The 19,516-nt window shown below is 40.9% G+C and overlaps 2 protein-coding genes and 1 pseudogene across 9 annotated transcripts in view; all 3 read right to left on the bottom strand.

Moving 5' to 3' along the window:
* LOC124132506 overlaps positions 1-928 on the bottom strand; it is a 37,372-nt pseudogene extending 36,444 nt beyond the window's left edge.
* LOC124127979 (tripartite motif-containing protein 2-like) overlaps positions 358-19,516 on the bottom strand; it is a 23,486-nt gene continuing 4,327 nt past the window's right edge. For 3 of the 8 annotated variants that reach the window (XM_048392580.1, XM_048392582.1, XM_048392581.1), the window contains exons 4-6: positions 19,268-19,468; positions 10,009-10,633; positions 358-1,883 (exon numbers count right to left, since the gene is read on the bottom strand). In XM_048392580.1, the coding sequence (XP_048248537.1) occupies positions 1,447-1,883; positions 10,009-10,633; positions 19,268-19,468 (1,263 nt within the window). In that variant the 3' untranslated portion in view covers positions 358-1,446. Of the gene's footprint in view, positions 3,078-5,099; positions 5,431-6,712; positions 7,461-10,008; positions 11,224-11,467; positions 11,777-13,487; positions 13,534-14,844; positions 14,960-19,267; positions 19,469-19,516 lie in introns of those variants that run through there. The other 5 variants (XM_048392577.1, XM_048392576.1, XM_048392575.1 and 2 more) reach the window with 5 other exon arrangements.
* Positions 18,126-19,516, bottom strand: part of LOC124132516 (E3 ubiquitin-protein ligase Midline-1-like) — a 21,705-nt gene continuing 20,314 nt past the window's right edge. The window contains exon 4 of the mRNA XM_048392586.1: positions 18,126-18,433. The gene's annotated coding sequence lies outside the window, so the exon portion shown is untranslated. The remainder of the gene's footprint in view (positions 18,434-19,516) is intronic.

Raw genomic sequence — 19,516 nt, 5'->3', positions numbered from 1 at the left:
CAAATATAGGTCGCACAAATGTGGAAAAAATAAAAAGCTGTATTTTGTTTCAGAAAATTCAAATATCGAAATCAAACTTCGCATTGTACCTCTATTATAGTCATGAAAAGTGTTTATCAAGTTTGAAAAGAATCTATTTAGTAGATTTCAAGTTATAGATCGCCTCAAAAGGACGGACAGACGCAGGGAAAGACGGCTGGACAGAAGAAGGATGGAATTCCTTGGTATAACTATGTACATAAATACGTATAAAACATACAAATGCGAACTTTTTCCATATTCAAAACTAATCTCGTCTATGAGCAGAATCGATTTACAATTCCGAATATATCAGAAGCATGTGTTTTTGATCCACTGTCGAATACCGATGACACCAGGTGTTCTCAAGAAGGTGAATGTTCCCTGATCCACACTTCCCTGTTTCGTCCGAATATATTGAACAAACAAATAGCCTTGATGAAACACATTTATATGCTGGACGCAGTTATATATGTACATTGTACACAGTCTGGTCATTGATATGAGGCCTATGGAACAGTGAACTCTATAAGTAAGGTTGTCTACAACCAAGATATCTCCTTTTTCGGTGTAGACACCATCCTAAGTTCAGGAGACAAGACAAGGACAGTATACTGTTCACAGATGAGTCGATGGTTCATCAGAACAGCCAAGGCCAACAAACTTTTAGGAAAACGTTTTAGCGTCACAACTCATAGGAGATAACACGTCATTGTTGAAGGCAATTTCAATGGCGTACGTTACCCGGACGACATCGTTCGGGATCATCGAGAATCATGAGGAATCATACCATTGCTGTACTGTCATGGCCGGCTGTTTCTCAAGACCTCTTCCCCATAGAACATGCTTTAGATGAGATAGAACGTACGCCCCTGACAGGACCAGAACCAGCCTGTAATGCTAGCTCCATGGGGGCAATATTTGGTTGACATTTGGAACAATATACCGCAGACTTGATATTTTCAATAAGGTAACATTTAAACCACTTTATATGAACCACAATTACTTTTTACTCCTCGAGGATATGTAAATATGAATTTTGTATTTCAGAAAGTTTCTCACGGTAATGATATAAACTTGCAAAAAGAATTGGTTAGTGCAAGACACCAGTTTATTAATAATGAGTTGAGCGTAATGCCCACGAGAGGCTGTTCAGGATTCGGAAAAGGGACACAACTCTTCACAGCTGACGGAGATGCCTTGGACCAATGGGCCATCCGTGTCTCTTATTTGGATGTCCTTTAAGTTTCATTCTATGTCACGCAGGCCGCCGGTATGCACCTCAGACATAACAATGTGCATCTTATTGCACTTTAGTTATTATTCTCTTTTATTACATTTCCTATTTCCTCCCAATCATCCATACACGCAATCGTGTGATGTGAGAACTAAATCCCATAAACCGCTACATCAATATTCACTCCCATACTATGTTAGGATAAATGTCTTGATTTCCCTTCCACAAGTGACAAGAACTGAGTCATGTTTGTCAATGCAGAGACTCAATGGCTGATTAATACCGTCCTGTGATGTGATGACATCGCTGACATATTCCCCTGTCTCCTTCAGTTGTATCATCGTCTCGGCGTCCTTGTCTACAACCATGATATCTCCTTTTTTGGTGGTAGAGATACCAGCAGGAATACTGAGAGCTTTGCCTCCGGTAGGGGCGTATCTCCACACAACATCCCCCTCTGACGTCACACATGTCACAGACGTCTTCCCCCAGTCAGACACGAGTATGTTGCCCTTGTTGTTGACACACATATAGGCCGGGTAGGTAAACAGTGTCTCACTGTTGTGTGTAGTGACTGACCTGAGCACGTCTCCTGTCATGTCCAGGATATCAACACAGGCGCTACCACCTGCTGCTAGAGATGAAGGACTCAGAACAGCGAGACTGAAGTACCCCTTGCTTGTTGTGATGGTTGAAAGCAACAACAGGTAAGGGGCCACTTCTACTGTTACAATCTGATAGGAGTGAGGAAGAGTAACCATCACTTGGATCTCTGTCAACTTTGTTATACCCCAGGGAGGGGCGTCCAGGGGAAGTCTACTGTGATGTCGATGGTTGTTTCTGGTCCAGAAGGATTTCACACACGTGTTTTCCCAGTCAGTGACTACAACAATTTGTATACCATCTACATAAAGTGTTGTGGTGTCAAACATACCATGGGTCACTTGGTCATCCTCTGTGGCCGCATCAGTTGTGTGGAACAACACTGGTGACCACTGCAGTCCATCTCGATATGTGACATCAATCTCCCACAGCTGTAGGTCATCCAGGATACTGTCAGTGTCAGGTGTAAACCTGACGTCGTCTATTCTCCGTGTGTCTGCTGTGTCTGTGTCCCTGACCCCCAATTCTACAGGCCCCGACTCCCAGGCCTGATACGCGTCATATAGGTCCATCTCACAGTCCGATATCAAGGCCTGGTCAATGAACTCACAATGTTGTCTGTACATTTGCATCTCAATCTCTTCAAGCTTTACATCTGCATGGGTCTGAATGATGTGTCTTTCTGTTATTTCATCCAATTCATCTAACAGCTTCTTTTCTTTCAGCCTGATGTACTCCATGACTTTATTGGCGTTAAGATGAATCTGTTCTTCTAATGCCACTTTATCGTCTTTTATTTGATGTATTTTCAACTTATGTCTCTCTATTCTTTTGCTTTTGCCATGACATTTTGTCCGTAATATATTCCTTCTCATAGCTAACTCCGATTTCATTCTTTCTTCTTGTGAATTGATTGTGACGACAGAGTCACATTTCCTGTGGTAGACCACACAGCATGACTGACACAGTGACTTGTTGCAATCTTTACAGAGATATTCCACTTTCTTATCCTTGTGTTCATGACAAAAGACCTTGTGTCTCTTCTTCACCTTGACCTCTTCAGACAGGTCACACAGTTCATGGTCACAAGATAAGGGACTCGCACGATGCATCTTGACACATCTTTCACACAGAGTAACTTCACAGTCCGGACACCAGGAGGTCCCTGGAGTTGTCTCCCCTAGCTGCCCGCATAACGTGCAGCATTTGGCGTTTGTGTCTGAATATAAAAGACTGTTGTGTGAATATATCATATATGCTTGCATGTACGTAAACAATCTTATTAAGATCTTATAACAAATTTTTTACTCTGTTTTAAGATAGGAGGTCGTGTCGGAAGAATTTTCTATTCAGCTAACTGAAATCAGCATCGAGGCTTCTTAATCTTGTTCTGTTAAATCCCCATTTCCAACTAATATCAAATTGAGATCAGTTTGTGTATTTTCGACTCTACTACTTATGTTCTAAGTACCATGTCCCTTTCGTCCTTTAACAAGTCACATTAAAAAAAAAAGTTATCTGCATTTTCACATTTACCACCATACAAACATTCTGCAGTGTCTTAAATTCCAAGTCTACATAAATCATAATGTAAGTGACTAACTTTATGTCTAAGCTCAGTGTGTATTTTGTTTTTTTTATCAATTATGTCCAAAAGAAAAGTACATGTTTGTATGTTTGGGTTTGGAGATAATTTTGATTTACACAGTAAGTGTTTTAAGATGTCGTGTTGATTTACACATTATTTCATTTAACGCATGCCACAACTTGACAATAGATGGGACAAAGTATAATGTGAAGGTTAAAATCATGGTTGTTGTTATATTTTCCGAATTTCTAAGGGTGTTTGTTATTTGTTAAGCAAACTAACTTAACTAAAATACCTTTAAATAAAGATGGGTCTGTGTTGTGATATGTTTTTAATACAAGAGTTTTCACTTCCGTCCACTTTACCAATTCCGAAATACAATGATGCCCACGATGTATATTTTGGTAGCCCAGAAATTATTTTTGCTGCTGCCAATTGCAGTCCGATTTCTGTATCTCTGAACGAATATAACCGAGGAACTCTATTTATTGTTGTGGATTTTTACACACCCTGCCGTGTTTGAGTGACATCCCATCCAGATCCAAAAGTATAGCTTTGGATAGTAGATCCGTTCTGTGACGGTTTTCTTTGACTGAGGTTAAAAAAATTAGAATGGTAGTTAAGAAATATTTTTGAAAGCTGACGTCTGATTGGCTCAAGGACCTTGCATCCTTCCTTTTGATTGGGTGCTCTGGGTTCACCCGACTCTCTTTTATAGGATGTGTCTTCAGGTATCATATCAGAGTAAAAGATCTGATATTCATGAGTTTCAGAGCTCCATATAAGCCGCGTATTTGTGTGTAATACGCAAAAAATACCATTTTCCCAATAAATCATTGCGTTTCTTATGCATGAACAATTAACATAAAATAATGTATATTTTTCAACCTGCGTACATGTATTTCTCCACAAATGTTTACGTAATGATCGAATGCAAGACACAAGTCTTACTGCAGTGAATAATGCATTGTTTGTTTGTAGTTTAACGCTGCACTCAGCATTATTACAGCTACATGACAGCGGTCTGTAAACAGGCGTGTATGGACGAGACAATCTAGTGATTGACATCAAGATCAACGATCAACGCACTTTGAATACAATGACATGCATTAACCGAGTTACCTGATCCCGTTTGTCGCCTCATACGACAAGCATGGGTGTCTGCAGGTCTACGTCTCGAATTGTTGTTGACCAGACATGTATACCAGTTATACCACATGTATACCACATGTTACACACATTGCGCAGCACACGAACAGGAACAAAGTGGAATCATCAGATATATTTTGCTATATTATAAAAGTATTTATAAACTATTAGGAATATCTAAAACAATCTGTGGCAATAAGATTTCCAAACTTTTAACTGTTTTATATATGCAGAACACTGTTCCAAACTTGTGATATGTCTGCTCGATTACTTTGTTTGTAAATAATTACGTGGATGTTTTTGGAAACTTCTGATTAATGAATTAATGAATTAAATTCATTCATTCATTCATTCTTTCTATTTTCTTTCTTTCATTCATTCATTCTTTCATTCTCAGGAGGTCCTGTGTACATTTCACACTTTCATGACTACACAAGAAAGTAATAAAAACAAAACAAACTGGAATTCTGGAATTATCTTCCTTAAAATGTGGGCGTGTCTTACCGTCAGTAGTATCGCCAGCTTGTGTGTCAATCAGACCCTGTATAATGATGCTGGGTTTGATCTGCCCCGCCCACTCCTTCACTGGCCTGCTTGGGTCGGGGACCTTGGTATCTTGTCGACAGAAAGAACAGGGGATCGTCTTGGACTTTACAGCATCTGGTCTGGTTTGGATGTATGCAGTGACACATTTCCTGCAGAATGTGTGATCACACTTCAGTGTACAGGGGTCTGTGTACAGTTCCTGGCAGATCACACAGGTGAGGAACTCCGTCACTTTCTCATTCCACGACGTCGCCATCTGTAAAACAGGTCATGACGTCGCACAAATAACCTTGTTTGAACAGCTGTTCGTGTCGTTGTATATGTGGTTACGAATTTCTTTGTTGAGACAATCTACAATGATGTCAATGAGTAAACCATATAGCTTGTTTTTCAACGTCGAGAATGAGGTGCATCTGCCCGGAGAGGGACGGCCGTGGGTTCAATCCCTCGCCTCGTCATTACAAAAGATGTTAACAGACGGAACTTGTTGTTACCCTGCCTGGCGCTCGGCATAAATTGGACAAAACAAGTCCGAGTCAGTGTACCGTGCCTGAGTGGGGTATTCGTGTTAAACTGTTGCATGGTATCTCAGAGGGCTAACACCATAAAATCGGCATTAGTCTGGACTTGTACAAGCAGCCTCACAGATACACAGCACGTGTGCACACACACGAGCATGCACATCGCTATATAAATGCAACATTCTTGAATAATTGAATATATATTGACCCTACCATAGTCCTACAGGAATACATTATGCTGCATATCTTGATATCATGTTAAACAAGACGTCTTAGAAACGTGTGTAGATTATACTATTTTGGGGACAACACCTTTTTTTCATTACACCACTGGGGGCACGATTGGCCCAGTTGTCTAAGGCGCCGTGATTCGCTATGCAAAATTGCATCCCTTGGACACGCCAGAAACCTATGATTGTGGGTTCGAGTCCCGGTTCGCCCCGATTATGTTTCTAGGTTTGTCAGCACCATACCCGTGCTCGTTGGTTTCACCGAAGTTGAAGTCTGAGACCTGCATCACTTCAGGCTTTCCTCCCACATTAAGCTGACACGCCGTGATATAACTGGAATACTGTTAAAAGCGGCGTTAAACCCAACTCACTCACTCACTCACTCATTACATCGCTCTTTATAATTAACTCGGGTAACTTCTTGAGGTAAGTGCGGTAATGTAGTCCTGTTATAAATACGCACGTGCTTAGTATTAACAGCTTTGGAATAATTCAAATACAGTTTGGTACAAAATGACTTTATCGACCCCGTCAGCGCAATGGTCAAACCCATAGCCTCTGTCAATATACAAGGGAGGTAACTGTAAACGATTGTATTCGGGACCAAGTCAACATATCTGTATTGCGTGATTTAACATGTATGCCAGACACTTGCAGAACTCATAACAATACAAGAAAGTTATAATGTCAATTCTTTCGCATTTCATTATTGCCCTGGTCCGTACAGCTCCTTATCAGCATAATACTCTCTTCGTGTGACGTATCGATCAGAAATACCTTTGTGTTTACAAAACTAAATCAGTGTTTGAGAAACACATACCTGTAACAGTCGATGCTATCGATGTTCTGGCCATACACTAGTTCATCGTGTGCACTGTGTGCGGTTTACTGTGTGTCTTGGAGGTGTTGAAATAAAGGTATCTCGCCGAGACACACAGCGGTGTCTGTCAGGTCTGCATAATATACAAGGGAGCTAACTGCGACATCTCGACGAGTGGTGATTCATACGCGATCAACGCTCAGGAAAACGAAGGTTCCGGGATCGAAACAAGGATGATTGCTATATCCGCGTGAGATTACAATGAAGAATGTCATCACTTGGATGTTTTGTCGTCATAGTTTTGCATCACAATGAGCGATAGGACGTCATAACACTGCGGTGTAGAACTGACATATGCGAGGCTTGGTAATTTTTTTTAAGGGGTGTCCACTTCATGTTGGCTAGAGAAACAGTTATGTTTGATATCCAAATAAGTATATGATTTGTAAAATAATACAGTGAGTATATGCAGTACTAAAATTTGTTCAAAGGCTATTTTAGTTTCCTTAATTCAGATCGATAATCCACTCAAAATGTTGAACTCAGTCCATGCCACCAAACAGTTCGGTTATTTGTTGTCATAGCAGAATGCAGATAAAAGTACAACTTGCCGCCTTGAAATAAAAAATCAACAAATGAATATAAAAATGCACTGTCAGTACGTACATGTAACTGGTGAGCGTACAAAGTTGCACTCAATGCCCCGGAAGCGAACCCTGACTTGTATATCCTATATATAGTTACCGTTATTGAAAAAAAAACACTTGATACAAAACAACGCCTTCCTCGAAAATAATGCGTGGTCAAAGCCCTTCGAAATATATATCAGCATAGAGCTTATTGGAGGTTTTAATTCCGTAAAACATGGAGTACTGGCAAACAATATCAACTGAAAATAAACAGTCAATCGCTATAAACTTATGTGTAGTTTGAGTACAATGAGTTTGAAATGATGCCAAAGGGCCAACGAGCATGAATCCTCACAAGAAACTTTATGCTACTACCGCTGTTAGAAGCCCATCAATTTGTTATTCAGTAACAGTATTTTGTTTTATTTTGTTCTTAACTCATGTATTGTCAGTTTTCAGTCAGGCTCCTAGCCAATGATCATAGCCTTGTGGTCAGAGCGTTCGCCTGTCACGCCCAACATGGGGACAATGCGAGAAGCTCATTTCTGGTGTCAACCGCCGTGATATCGCTGGAATATTGCTAAAAGCGGCGTTAAATCATACATAGTCATAATATCATTGCAATACATCAGTGAGTGAGTGAGTGAGTTTGGTTTAATGCCGCTTTTAACAGTATTCCAGTCATATCACGGCAGGTTTCAGACGTTTACCGCTTCGGTGAAACCCACGAGCAGGGGTATGGTGCTGACAAACCGAGAAACATAATTGGGGCGATTCGAACCGGGATTCGAACCCACAATCATAGGTTTCTAGCGTGCCTAAGGGACGCAACTCTGCACAGCGAATCGCGGCGCCTTAGACGACTGGGCCACCCGTGCCCCCGCAATACATCAGTGACAAATTAGAACATTGATACTTTACTTTGCCTCCGTCCTACGGACACAATGAACTAGTACTGAATATCATTCATCTTAATGTTCTATAAAAGACAACATCTATTTTATGACAAGTGTAATATTGGGACATAATGAGCTACACTGCTCCTAATCTGCTACGGCGGCAATAGGCAACACAATCACTCGTGTAGAGTTCTCTCCTTTGCCTCTAGATCCGTTGGTCGTCGGTTCGAATCCCTGAGTCTTTCTGATTGTGATCCCGCGTGCTTGTAAGCGCCATTTGACTGTCGCTTGTTTCACCAAAGTATGCAAAGTGCTGTTACCAGTGAGTGTATGCCACAGTGAGATCAAACAGTCAATCTTTATTGTAGTGCTGAAGGGGCCACAGGCCTACGGTACATAGATATTATTTCAGAGCAATAGCTGATACAGACTGGCTTCCTTTACACATTGTCAAGATAAATAAACAACTGTTGAAAGGTTACACTGCTAGCTAGAGAATTGTAAAAGTGATTCTAATTTAAAGATATTGGGATGGACAAAGCGATATTCTGAAATACACACACACACACACACAACACACACACACACACACACACACACACACACACACACACACACACACACACACACACACACACACACACACACACACACACACACACGCGCGCGCACACACACACACACACATATATATATATATATATATATATATACATATATATATATATATATATATATATATATTACTTAATGAGGCTTATGCTGGAGACACGGTAAGAGAATGATATATATATATTCACCCACTACTGCATTCAAATTACATAAGAGACACATTCGTTCTCCTAATACATTCACCCCAGGTCATCTAATTATGTGTCAACACAATTCCCCGGGGCTATATATGAGATATAGTTTCTGACATCTGTCGCAAGCGCTGGCTATTATGACGGCAGTGAACATATATGTTTTATGATGCCATAAGCTAATATATTCGCCTTTAAACAGTTTGTTCAATTGATTTTTTGAAAGTTCATTACAGTTTTTCTAGTCCTATACATGGGAGTTCCCGGTGCTATGTTAAGACATTGTTTCAAACGTTGGACGTTGGTGCACTGACGCGAGGTCACGGTGAATCTCCTTGGACGTCAGAGTTCGGGGTCGTGAGTTTGCAATTATTGTAACATACGGGTCTTTGCTTCTGTTGGATTTATATTATTGTGTGCGTGAGAGCGTGTTGAGATGTGGTGTATATTGGAGGGTAGCCCGAACCAGAAATTATTTAGTCCCTAGTAGATCGTAGCGACATAATGCGTCACATTGTATTTACTCAATCCCTATGTCATGATAAATTCCTTGATGTTTTCATAATCGCTCACAAATATGGAGCCATGATTGTCCGACCAGAGACCCTATGGAGAGCTCAAACCATCCTGTAACGTGAGAACATCCCTGACATACTCCCCCGACTCTGTCAGTTGTATCACCTTGTTGGTGTCCCTGTCTGCAAACAGGATGCCTCCTGTGCCTGTAGTTGAGATACCGTAAGGTCTGAGTGCTCTGTCTCCGGTAGGGGCGTATCTCCACACAACATCCCCCTCTGACGTCACACATGTCACAGACTGCTCCCCCCAGTCAGACACGAGTATGTTCCCCTTGTTGTTGACACACATGTAGTCGGGGTAGGCAAACAGTGTCTCATTGTTGTGTGTAGTGACTGATATCACCACGTGTCCCGCCATGTCCAGGATATCGACACACTCCAAATTACCTGCTGCTAGAGATGAAGGACTCAGAACAGCGAGACTGTAGTACCCCTTGCTTGTTGTGATGGTTGAGAGCAGCACCAGGTCGGGGATCACTTCTACTGTTACAATCTGACTGGAGTCAGGGACAGCAACCATCACCTGGTTCTCCTTCAACTGTGTTACTCCCGATGGAGAGTCATCCAGGGGGAGTCTACTATGACATGGTTGATTGTTTGTAGTGTAGAAAGATTTCACAAACTTGTTTTTGGCGTCAGTGACAACACATGTCTGTATACCATTTACAAGCAGGACTGTGACGTCATGTAGATCAGGTTCCTCCACATCTTCCTCCATCCAGCCGTCAGTCGTGTCAACCATTACCGGATAAGATTTCCGACAGGTTCCAGTCTGGTATGTGACGCCAATCTTCCCAAGTTGTAGGTCATCTAGGATGTGTTGGACGTTGTCAGTGTCAGGTGTAAACCTGATGGCATCTATTCTCCGTGTATCTGCTGTGTTTGTGTCCCTGACATCCCCCAACTCTACAGCCCCCGACTCCCAGGCCTGATACGCGTCGTACAGGTCCATCTCACAATCCGATACCAAGGCCTGGTCAATGAACTCACAATGTTGTCTGTACATCTGCATCTCAATCTCTTCAAGCTTTATAGCTGCGCAAACCTGAGAGATATGAGTATCTGTTTTTGTATCCAATTCATCTAACAGCTTCTTTTCCTTGTGCTTGATGTGTTCGACGAGTCTGTTTGTAGTTGATCTGATGTGTTTTTTTACGGACGCTTTATTGTCTTTTATTTCACTTACTCTTGATTTTTGTTTTTCTATCTTTTTGCTTTTACCAAATAGCTTTTTCTTAAGACCATTGACTTTACGAGATAACCCAAGCTTTATCCTCGTCATCTGAGAGCTGATTGTGACGACAGAGTCACATTTCCTGTGGTAGACCACACAGCATGACTGACACAGTGACTTGATGCAGTCCAGACAAAGATATTCCACTTTCTTATCCTTGTGTTCCTGACACATGACCTTGCGTGTCTTCTTCACCTTGACATCTCCAGGCAGGTCACATAATTCATGGTCACCAGTTGCAGAACTTTCGTGGTGTATTTTGGAACATCTGCCACAGAGGGACTCTTCACAATCAGAACACCAGGCGGTCCCAGGAGTTGTCTCCCCTAGCTTGTCACACAGGCAGCAGTTGTTGTAGGAATCATCACCTGTGGAGGAATATCATTATTAGGTGTGAGTGGGTTATGTATAATTTAACACATACACATATCCATTTACATGTTCAAGTTACAGATTTCAAGGCATGATTGGAAACAGACATAAACTATTTCGATGAAAATGGAATTAGAAACAAAAAAGATGGGTCTGTGGCGGATGTGTTTCACTGTAAGTGTTCATGCTGTCATATGTCATTCAATTGCTGGATAATCTGTTAATGTATAAAAATCACACCTGTCGTTCGTCTCGCAGATTCCTGTGTGTCAATCAGCCCCTGTATAATGATGCTGGGTTTGATCTGCCCCGCCCACTCCTCCACTGGCCGGCTTGGGTCGGGGACCTTGGTATCTTGTCGACAGAAGGCACAGGGGATCGTCTTGGACTGTACAGCATCTGGTCTGGTTTGGATGTATCCTGTGACACATTTCCTGCAGAATGTGTGATCACACCTCAGTGTACAGGGGTCTGTGTACAGTTCCTGGCAGATCACACAGGTGAGGAATTCCATCACTTTCTCGGCCCGTGACGTCGCCATCTGTAAAACTGGAAAAGTTGATAGAAAACCAATGAGAAAAGTATTTTCCGTAAAGTGAACTGTAATTAAAACATGTATGCATACTTGTGATATAAGACCGGTTTGGTTTAGAAATTAATGCGGTTCTAGTTATGTCAAAGTTGTAAAATTGGTCATTTTTTCCTCAATATTTATAAAATAGGTAACTGTGGTAATAGTCTTTATGGTGTAATATTAAGTTGAATGTAAGGTGCTGTGTTCAGTCGGTCTCACATGTGAAGGTCGCAGCTATCTAGACAATTACATAACATTCTTGGAGCATGGTCAGCATCATCTATCTGTACGTGTCTCAGCCTCCATTTCGGTGACCGCTTGCCGCTGATACGTCAACATCATATCAATATTTTCGGACAACTTCATCAATTATTATTCAACTTATGTGGACATCACTTGCTCAAACTTCTTAGAAAAGCCTTAATCCCTATTCTCGGCGCACGAACTCAAATTTTCTTATCAAGCTGATAATTGAACATGCAGTAAATTCGTGACCATTCAAGGTGTCTAGAGTATATATACTGGCTAGCCCCGGGGATACCTCACTGTCGAGAAATCCCCAATAAAGGAGCTGGCCATAGACACTTTGTTTGGTCTCTTTGAAGGTAAGTCATGTTCACTTTACTATTTCTCTAAATTTATAAATTAAATTGTTTTAAAATTTGTATCGTATATGGAGCAATATTATCAGCTGTAAAGGTATTTAATCTTATGTAATGGACCACGTATAAGGGCAAATATATTAAGTGGGTTGTATCTATTAAACGGACTCATCTGTCCAATGTATGTGCGTTAGGTTTAGACAAAACTATCGTTTACGTATTTACTCCACGGTATAGCATATATTGAATATCAAACATGTTCCGAGTCGCAAATAAGGTGTTAAGACTCGGGTGTCGTGGTAGCAAGCTGTGTATTTTATCTGGCTGTTGTTATTTTAGTGTCATTTAGTTAATTTGTATATATGTGAAAACGTCGTGTAAATGAAGACGAACTACCTCACTTTGATGAGACTTTTTATATCATACGAAGTATGTATATTATCTTTTAATGTAAGGATTCTATGATAAACAATACATTGCATGTACGTGTATTACTTGTTCATAAACAGAATCCAGACTGCTTTAAATAATTTAAATAAGATAAGAGTTATTTGATGGAACTAGCCTGGCAGAAAACGTTAATTTCTTTTAGCTAATATATGATGTATTTACATCACACATATTTATGCTAATAGCACAACTAAGCCAGAGCTAAAATCAGTAATAATATCTATGTAATCATTTAGTTAATCTGTTAACGATGTACCAATAAGGTAGGTAACTCTCTTGTACTTACATAGGTATGAGCATAATGCATTTGTAACACAGCTTCAGCAAACATGTCTACATTACGACCAATGCCTAAAAGGTACATGTACCCATATATTATACCATTCAGTAATGTGAATGGACATTTGTTAATGGGCCCGTTAACTCAGTGTATGTGGATGCTATCAGATATAGTTTGTTTGCTGCGGTAGTTTAGATCAATTATAGATATGGCCTTCAAGTATAACATATACCAGCATAGAAAATGATATATGCTCAGAAGTTACAGCCATTACATGTTGTTATTTATATTTTATCTGCGTACATTTGATACCGACACTGGGTGTAACTAGGTTTGTACGTAAATAAGACATACCTTATGGCAGTCCCAGTTAGCAAGGCGTAATCATAATTAGGAGTGGCTGAAAATAAGTGTCACATAAGATTATGTAAGTCTTGTTCATAGGTATTTTTGTAGACTGACTTTAATATTGTTATTTGTAATTGGTTGTTTTATCACGTAGCTTACGCTACGTTTATGTATCATGAAATTTACACTCTTATGTGTAATCCTTGTTTATTGTCACACACTATTGTGATAAATGCTTCTTTTGTGAAAACTGTAAATGTCTACATGACTTGGTACTTAATATCTAAAAATATTTCTTATTTTAAATGTAAACAGACTGTCGAGAAATCCCCAATAAAGGAGCTGGCCATAGACACTTTGTTTGGTTTCTTTGAAGTGGTGCCCGAACCCGAGCTAATTCCCCAAGGCTAATTCTAGATATTGTGACGGTTTGAATACGAAAGTGTCAAACCATCATAGTTATGTATATGCGTCATGGAAAAGTTGTCACCAGCCTTCTAGAAAACAACACAACGCTGATATTAATCAGTTTCAGAAATACAATAAACAAAGAATTATATTTTGTCAACGCTCGACAGTTTACTTTGCTAAGCTAAAAAAAATAATTTGCTGTTGTCACGACTGGTGATAACTTGACGATATGTCATGCATCCATCTGTTTCTATTCCCAGTAGAGTATCATTGATCATGTATTTCTTTCACGGTAAATAGTAAGCGTATTGTACCCTAGTGATATTAAAAGACTTCTTTTCTGCCATGTAAGCACAACTCACAGAACAAAGAGGCAGGGTGAGATGAAGATTATTGCACTTGTATAGCGACGTGCATGCGCGTGCGTGCGTGCGTGCGTGTGTGTGTGGCCTATTGCCGATTTATAGTGCTAGCTCACTGAGATACTATGCCCGCAGTTTAACATGAATACCCCACACAGACACAGTATCCTGACTCCGAGCCGAACAGTCCTTGTTTTAGTCCCTGAAGTACCATCCTTTAACGTCTTTTGGTATGACGCGGCCGAGGATGGAACCCCCGTCCTTCCGCTCTCAGATCGGGCGCTCTACCGCTAGACCAAGGAGGCGGTCAACATGCATTGAGAGGGTGGTGAACATTTGCATGTGGTTGAAGATGGTAACAATCTTCGAAGTCGCCTGTTTGATGTATGTAAAAGAAATCTGTATATTTTACAAATACCAGGTCACTGTTAGCATGTACATTTATACCTTTGTGACATCAACACTGAACATGTCATGGTGTTATCAGAACTTACTCTGCTAAGTATTTCTATTTTCGGTTTCACTTATCCGTGTAGGCTAACATCTAAACAGAACATGACACACATAAGTACATTGAGCGGAACACGTACCCTAAAACATCGGTGTGGTGTTGAATACTCCTTCCTCTGATATTCTATGCCACGACTTGACGACTTGAAGTCCAAGGCGAGAATCCCACCTGCGACAGTTCTCTGTGTAGACATACAACGCCCCCTTACACACAAGGGAGGTAACTCCGCAGCCACTCATGATACGGTCAGTTTGGCAAGCATTTCTGATACATACAGACTGAATCAACAAATACACATTTAAATTCCATATTATATTTTGTTGTTATGCCACGCACATATTGTAGATATCGAACTGACGACTTCATGCTTATGTTCTTTGTTCTATTTTCATTTTTTTTTATTGCGAACGCATAATCTACCCGATGGCCTTAATCCTCAAAGATTAATATTATGTTATGACGCAAAAATGGATTTCTACATCCTGTGGAGTAAGTATGCACTAGTTTTAGGAGACGGAGTTTTTTGTTTTTTTTTAAATTTTTATTCAGTCATATACACAGGATACATAAGCACTCGGAAAGCAATACAGCTTTATGAATACAGGTACTTCTCAAAAGGATATGGTACAGAGGAGGCCTAAGGCATAATCCACATCATGGTACAGATAAAGGCATAGTCCACATCATGGTACAGATGAAGGCATATTTATGTATACAATTAAGAAGATGCGGTATTTATGGTACATCAAATTATGTTGCAAACATCAAGTGAATAAGTTATTTTGCAGTTTGAGTAAACAAAGCCCATTTTCTATTAAAGGCAGAGAAGTCGTTATTTCTACGTGCAATATGATATTCAACATCATAGATAATTCTTATTGTGTTCTCAAAAGCAACAAAGTGAACATTTTCATTCTTAATACACTGAACAAAGATAAATCTTTTAGCAGCTACAATCAAATGGTTAATTAATACATCAGAGGTACCAATGAGGAGCTCGTTGTCAGTTATAAGGATTTTTCTATGCAAGATATGAGTCAAGTAAATACAGAAATCTGACATGACATTCGATATAAACATGAAAAATATTTTCTTTGTGAGTATGACACATAGAACACTCATCGTTAGGAGACGGAGTTTGTTGAAGAAAATAATAAAAAATATCTTCGTGTATAAAATAAACAATTTATCTTTACATTTTGAGGAATTGTGACACGAATTCCACATGTATCTGAAATAAGTGCTGTTCATCTGTTCATCTTGCAACGTCCAATAATACTGTGCATGTCTAGTGTATTGTGTCAAGCGGAAAACCTATTTTATTGTTTCTGTGATTTATACACTGATGGCCAGCCCTTGTCTGTTACCATGACGACATATGCATACATAGCTGCAACATAAAGTAGCAATGAAATGCATGTGGGTGACATCAAGATATCAACAATCTCAAAACTGAAGACCCACAGAGAACATATAAAGACAAACCGAAGCTGCCGTTTCTTCTGCTAGTTATCTGATAACTGCGACATGTTAAGTTTCGCCATGGTACCGGTATATTGGTCCAATGATAGTAAGCTCGTCCATGTATCCACAAGGTGTATATTAACATAAGCAAGTAGCTGTCATACTAAGCGGATGCCACAACCAAACTACTCAACGTTTGAGAAGGATAAGATCCTTCATACTGGTACGAAACTTTATCGCATGTTTGAATGGAGCAGAAAATGCATCAGTCCCGTCGTGATATCGAATTATATTTGTATGAAGCATATAAAAGTATTTAGTCACACTCAGTCTCCACCTGAGTTGAATGAGGGAGTGAGTATAGTTTTACGCCGCTTTTTAGCAATATTCCAGCAATATCACGGCGGGGGACGCCAGAAATTGGCTTCACACATTGTACCCATGTCGGGAATCGAACTTCGGAGTGACGAGCGAATGCTTTAACCACAAGGCTACCCGGCCGCCCACCACCTGAGTTGAGGAATATACATCCTGTATTTCTGTATTGCTATTTGTTTGAAGCTAGCTTTAGCTGTATTACCATGCATAACTTCAGGCTCCCTGTACCAATTCCGAAGGAATCACCGTTTTCTATAACCATAAACAAATTTGGCGCAGAGAATCAGTGAGGATGTAGGGGCAGTGTGTCCATGCAGTCCCACGTATCTCATGCTAATCGTAAGAGACGACCACCTGACCTGGCTGACTTTACGTTATCGTGCCTTGGCTCGTGGGTCATCACTGACTCCGTTGTCCATGAAACTCCCTATTTGAACTTGTACCGTATGGCCACGTTATATATGGAGAGGACAGGAGTAAGAGTATGTTTGTTTGTTTGTTGTTTAACGCCGCACGCAGCAATTTTGCAGCTATATGACGGCGGTCTGTATATAACCGAGTCTGGACCAGACAATCAAGTGATTCATATCATGAGCATCGATCCACGCAATTGGGGTACGATGACACGCATCAACCAAGTCAGAGTTCCTGACCACCCGATCCCGTTAGTCGCCTCCAGCATGAGTTGCTGAAGACCTATATATTCTACCCCGAATCTTCACGGGGCGTAAGAGTATGTAAACGATGAAATGTTTAAAACGTTGATCGTAGTGTACAACACTATTCTGTATACCTCATGTTATGTGTCCCACCAGGAGACAAATCTTAAACAGGAAAGGTGGATGCTACGATATTTCATCCAGCCTTTCATTACATGAGGGGCGGTCGGGTAGCCTAGTGGTTTAAGCGTTCGTTCGTAACGTCGATGATCCGGGTTCGATTCCCGACATGGGTACAATGTGGGGGGCCCATTGCAGGTGTCCCCCGCTGTGATATTGCTGGAGTATGGCTTAAAACCATACTCACTCACTCACTCACTCACTAATTTACATGAAGAAAGTGGTGGTTCGTACTGTTTGGTTCCTGCATAGCTTCTCTTTCACATACAGGAGGGGCCACGGGTGGCCCAGTCGTCTAAGGCGCCGCGAATCGCTGTGCAGAGTTGCATCCCGTGGCACGCCAGAAACCTATGATTGTGGGTTCGAATCCCGGTTCGCCCCGATTATGTTTCTAGGTTTGACAACACCATACCCGTGCTCGTGGGTTTCACCGAAGTGGTAAACGTCTGAGACCTGCATCACTTCGGGCTTTCCTCCCACATTAAGCTGACACGCCGCGATATAACTGGAATACTGTTAAAAGCGGCGTTAAACCCAACTCACTCACTCCCTCACATACAGGAGGACCACAGATCAAGTTGCACACTTTGCCAACATTGATATGCACTTAGAACGGGATGATCTCACAGAGAAATGCTTTGCTCGTTATTTGTCAGTTGACATACCACTTTGCTCCATGTACAGGAAATGACATTTATTTGCTCACACACCTACACGTGCATGTCTTCGAAATACTTAAGACACAAGAGAACAGATACAAATACAATTTGTCACGGATTTTTAGATACAGGATAGGGTACCATAATAACGTTTCCGCCAAGTGTTACAGTTTCATAACGTCAGAAGAAAGCGTTGGATGCCGTCTTTATTACACAAACTTTAAGAGCCATGTCTGTCCAGAAAGAGCCCCAGTGTTGACTTGATATCATCCTGTCTTGGATACAGGATAATATAGGCCAAATGTACGTTCTATTCACATGTAACAGTTTCATAACGTTGCTTTGTCTTCGGTAGGGGCGTATGTCCACATAACGTCACCCTCTGACGTTAGGCATTTTGCTACTCCTTTCCAACAGTCAGACACAAGTATGTTGCCCTTGCTGCTCACGCTGATGTAGTATGGCTAGGTCAGAGGTAACTCATCTCCAGGTCCGCTGACACATCTCAGAGCCTTCCCCTCCATATCTAAGATGTCCACACAGTTAATGGCACCGGCTACCAAAGACGCGGGATTCAGAACAGCAACACTGTAATACGCCTTGCTTGTAACGATCGTTGAAAGCAGATCTAAGTCAGGGGTCACTCCGATTGTCACAATCTGATGAGATCTTGGGATCGTAACGATAACGTGGTTTTCCTTCAAATGTGCCACTCCAAATGGAGAGTTTTTGAGGGATAGTTTGCTGTGGCATGAATTATCCTTCCTGGTGTAGAAGGATTTCACGCTTTTTTCATTCCAGTCAGTCACTACGACTGTTTCAATGTCGTTTACAACAAGAACAGTATTATCACGCAGGTACGGTTCCCGTTCATCAACATCTGTCCGTCCGTCCATCGTCTCATATAACAAACAATAAGAAGGTGGTTTCTGCACATCCTCATATTTGACGTCAATCGTTCCCAGTAGTAGGTCATCTAGGAGTTGCTGGACGTTGTCAGTGTCTGGTGTAAACCTGATGTCATCTATTCTCCGTGTGTCTGCTGTGTCTGTGTCCCTGACATCCCCCAGCTCTACAGCCCCCGACTCCCAGGCCTGATAGGCGTCATACAGGTCCATCTAACAGTCTGATAACAAGGCCTGGTCAATGAACTCATCTGCATCTCGATCTCTTCGTGTTTCAAAACAGCCTGTATGTCATCGGTGATGGTCCTCGTTATGGTATCAAGTTCATCTAACAATTGTTGTTCCTTGAGTTTTATGTTTTTAACAATTGTTTCTGTAATTGCCTGAATGTTTGCATGTATTAACTGATGCGTCTCTGACAGGGATGTTACTTTTAATTCGTGCTTTGATTTCTTTAGTCCTTTTGCTCTGAAGAGCGTTGTGCATGATCTTTCTTTTCAAAGATA

This window comes from Haliotis rufescens, unplaced genomic scaffold, assembly GCF_023055435.1.
Source record: "Haliotis rufescens isolate VD_foot unplaced genomic scaffold, xgHalRufe1.0.p SCAF_11, whole genome shotgun sequence".
In the NCBI taxonomy this organism is placed as follows: Eukaryota; Metazoa; Mollusca; class Gastropoda; order Lepetellida; family Haliotidae; genus Haliotis; species Haliotis rufescens.
The sequence above is the reverse complement of the archived record's forward strand: the minus strand, read 5'-3'. Positions and strand labels throughout refer to the sequence as shown.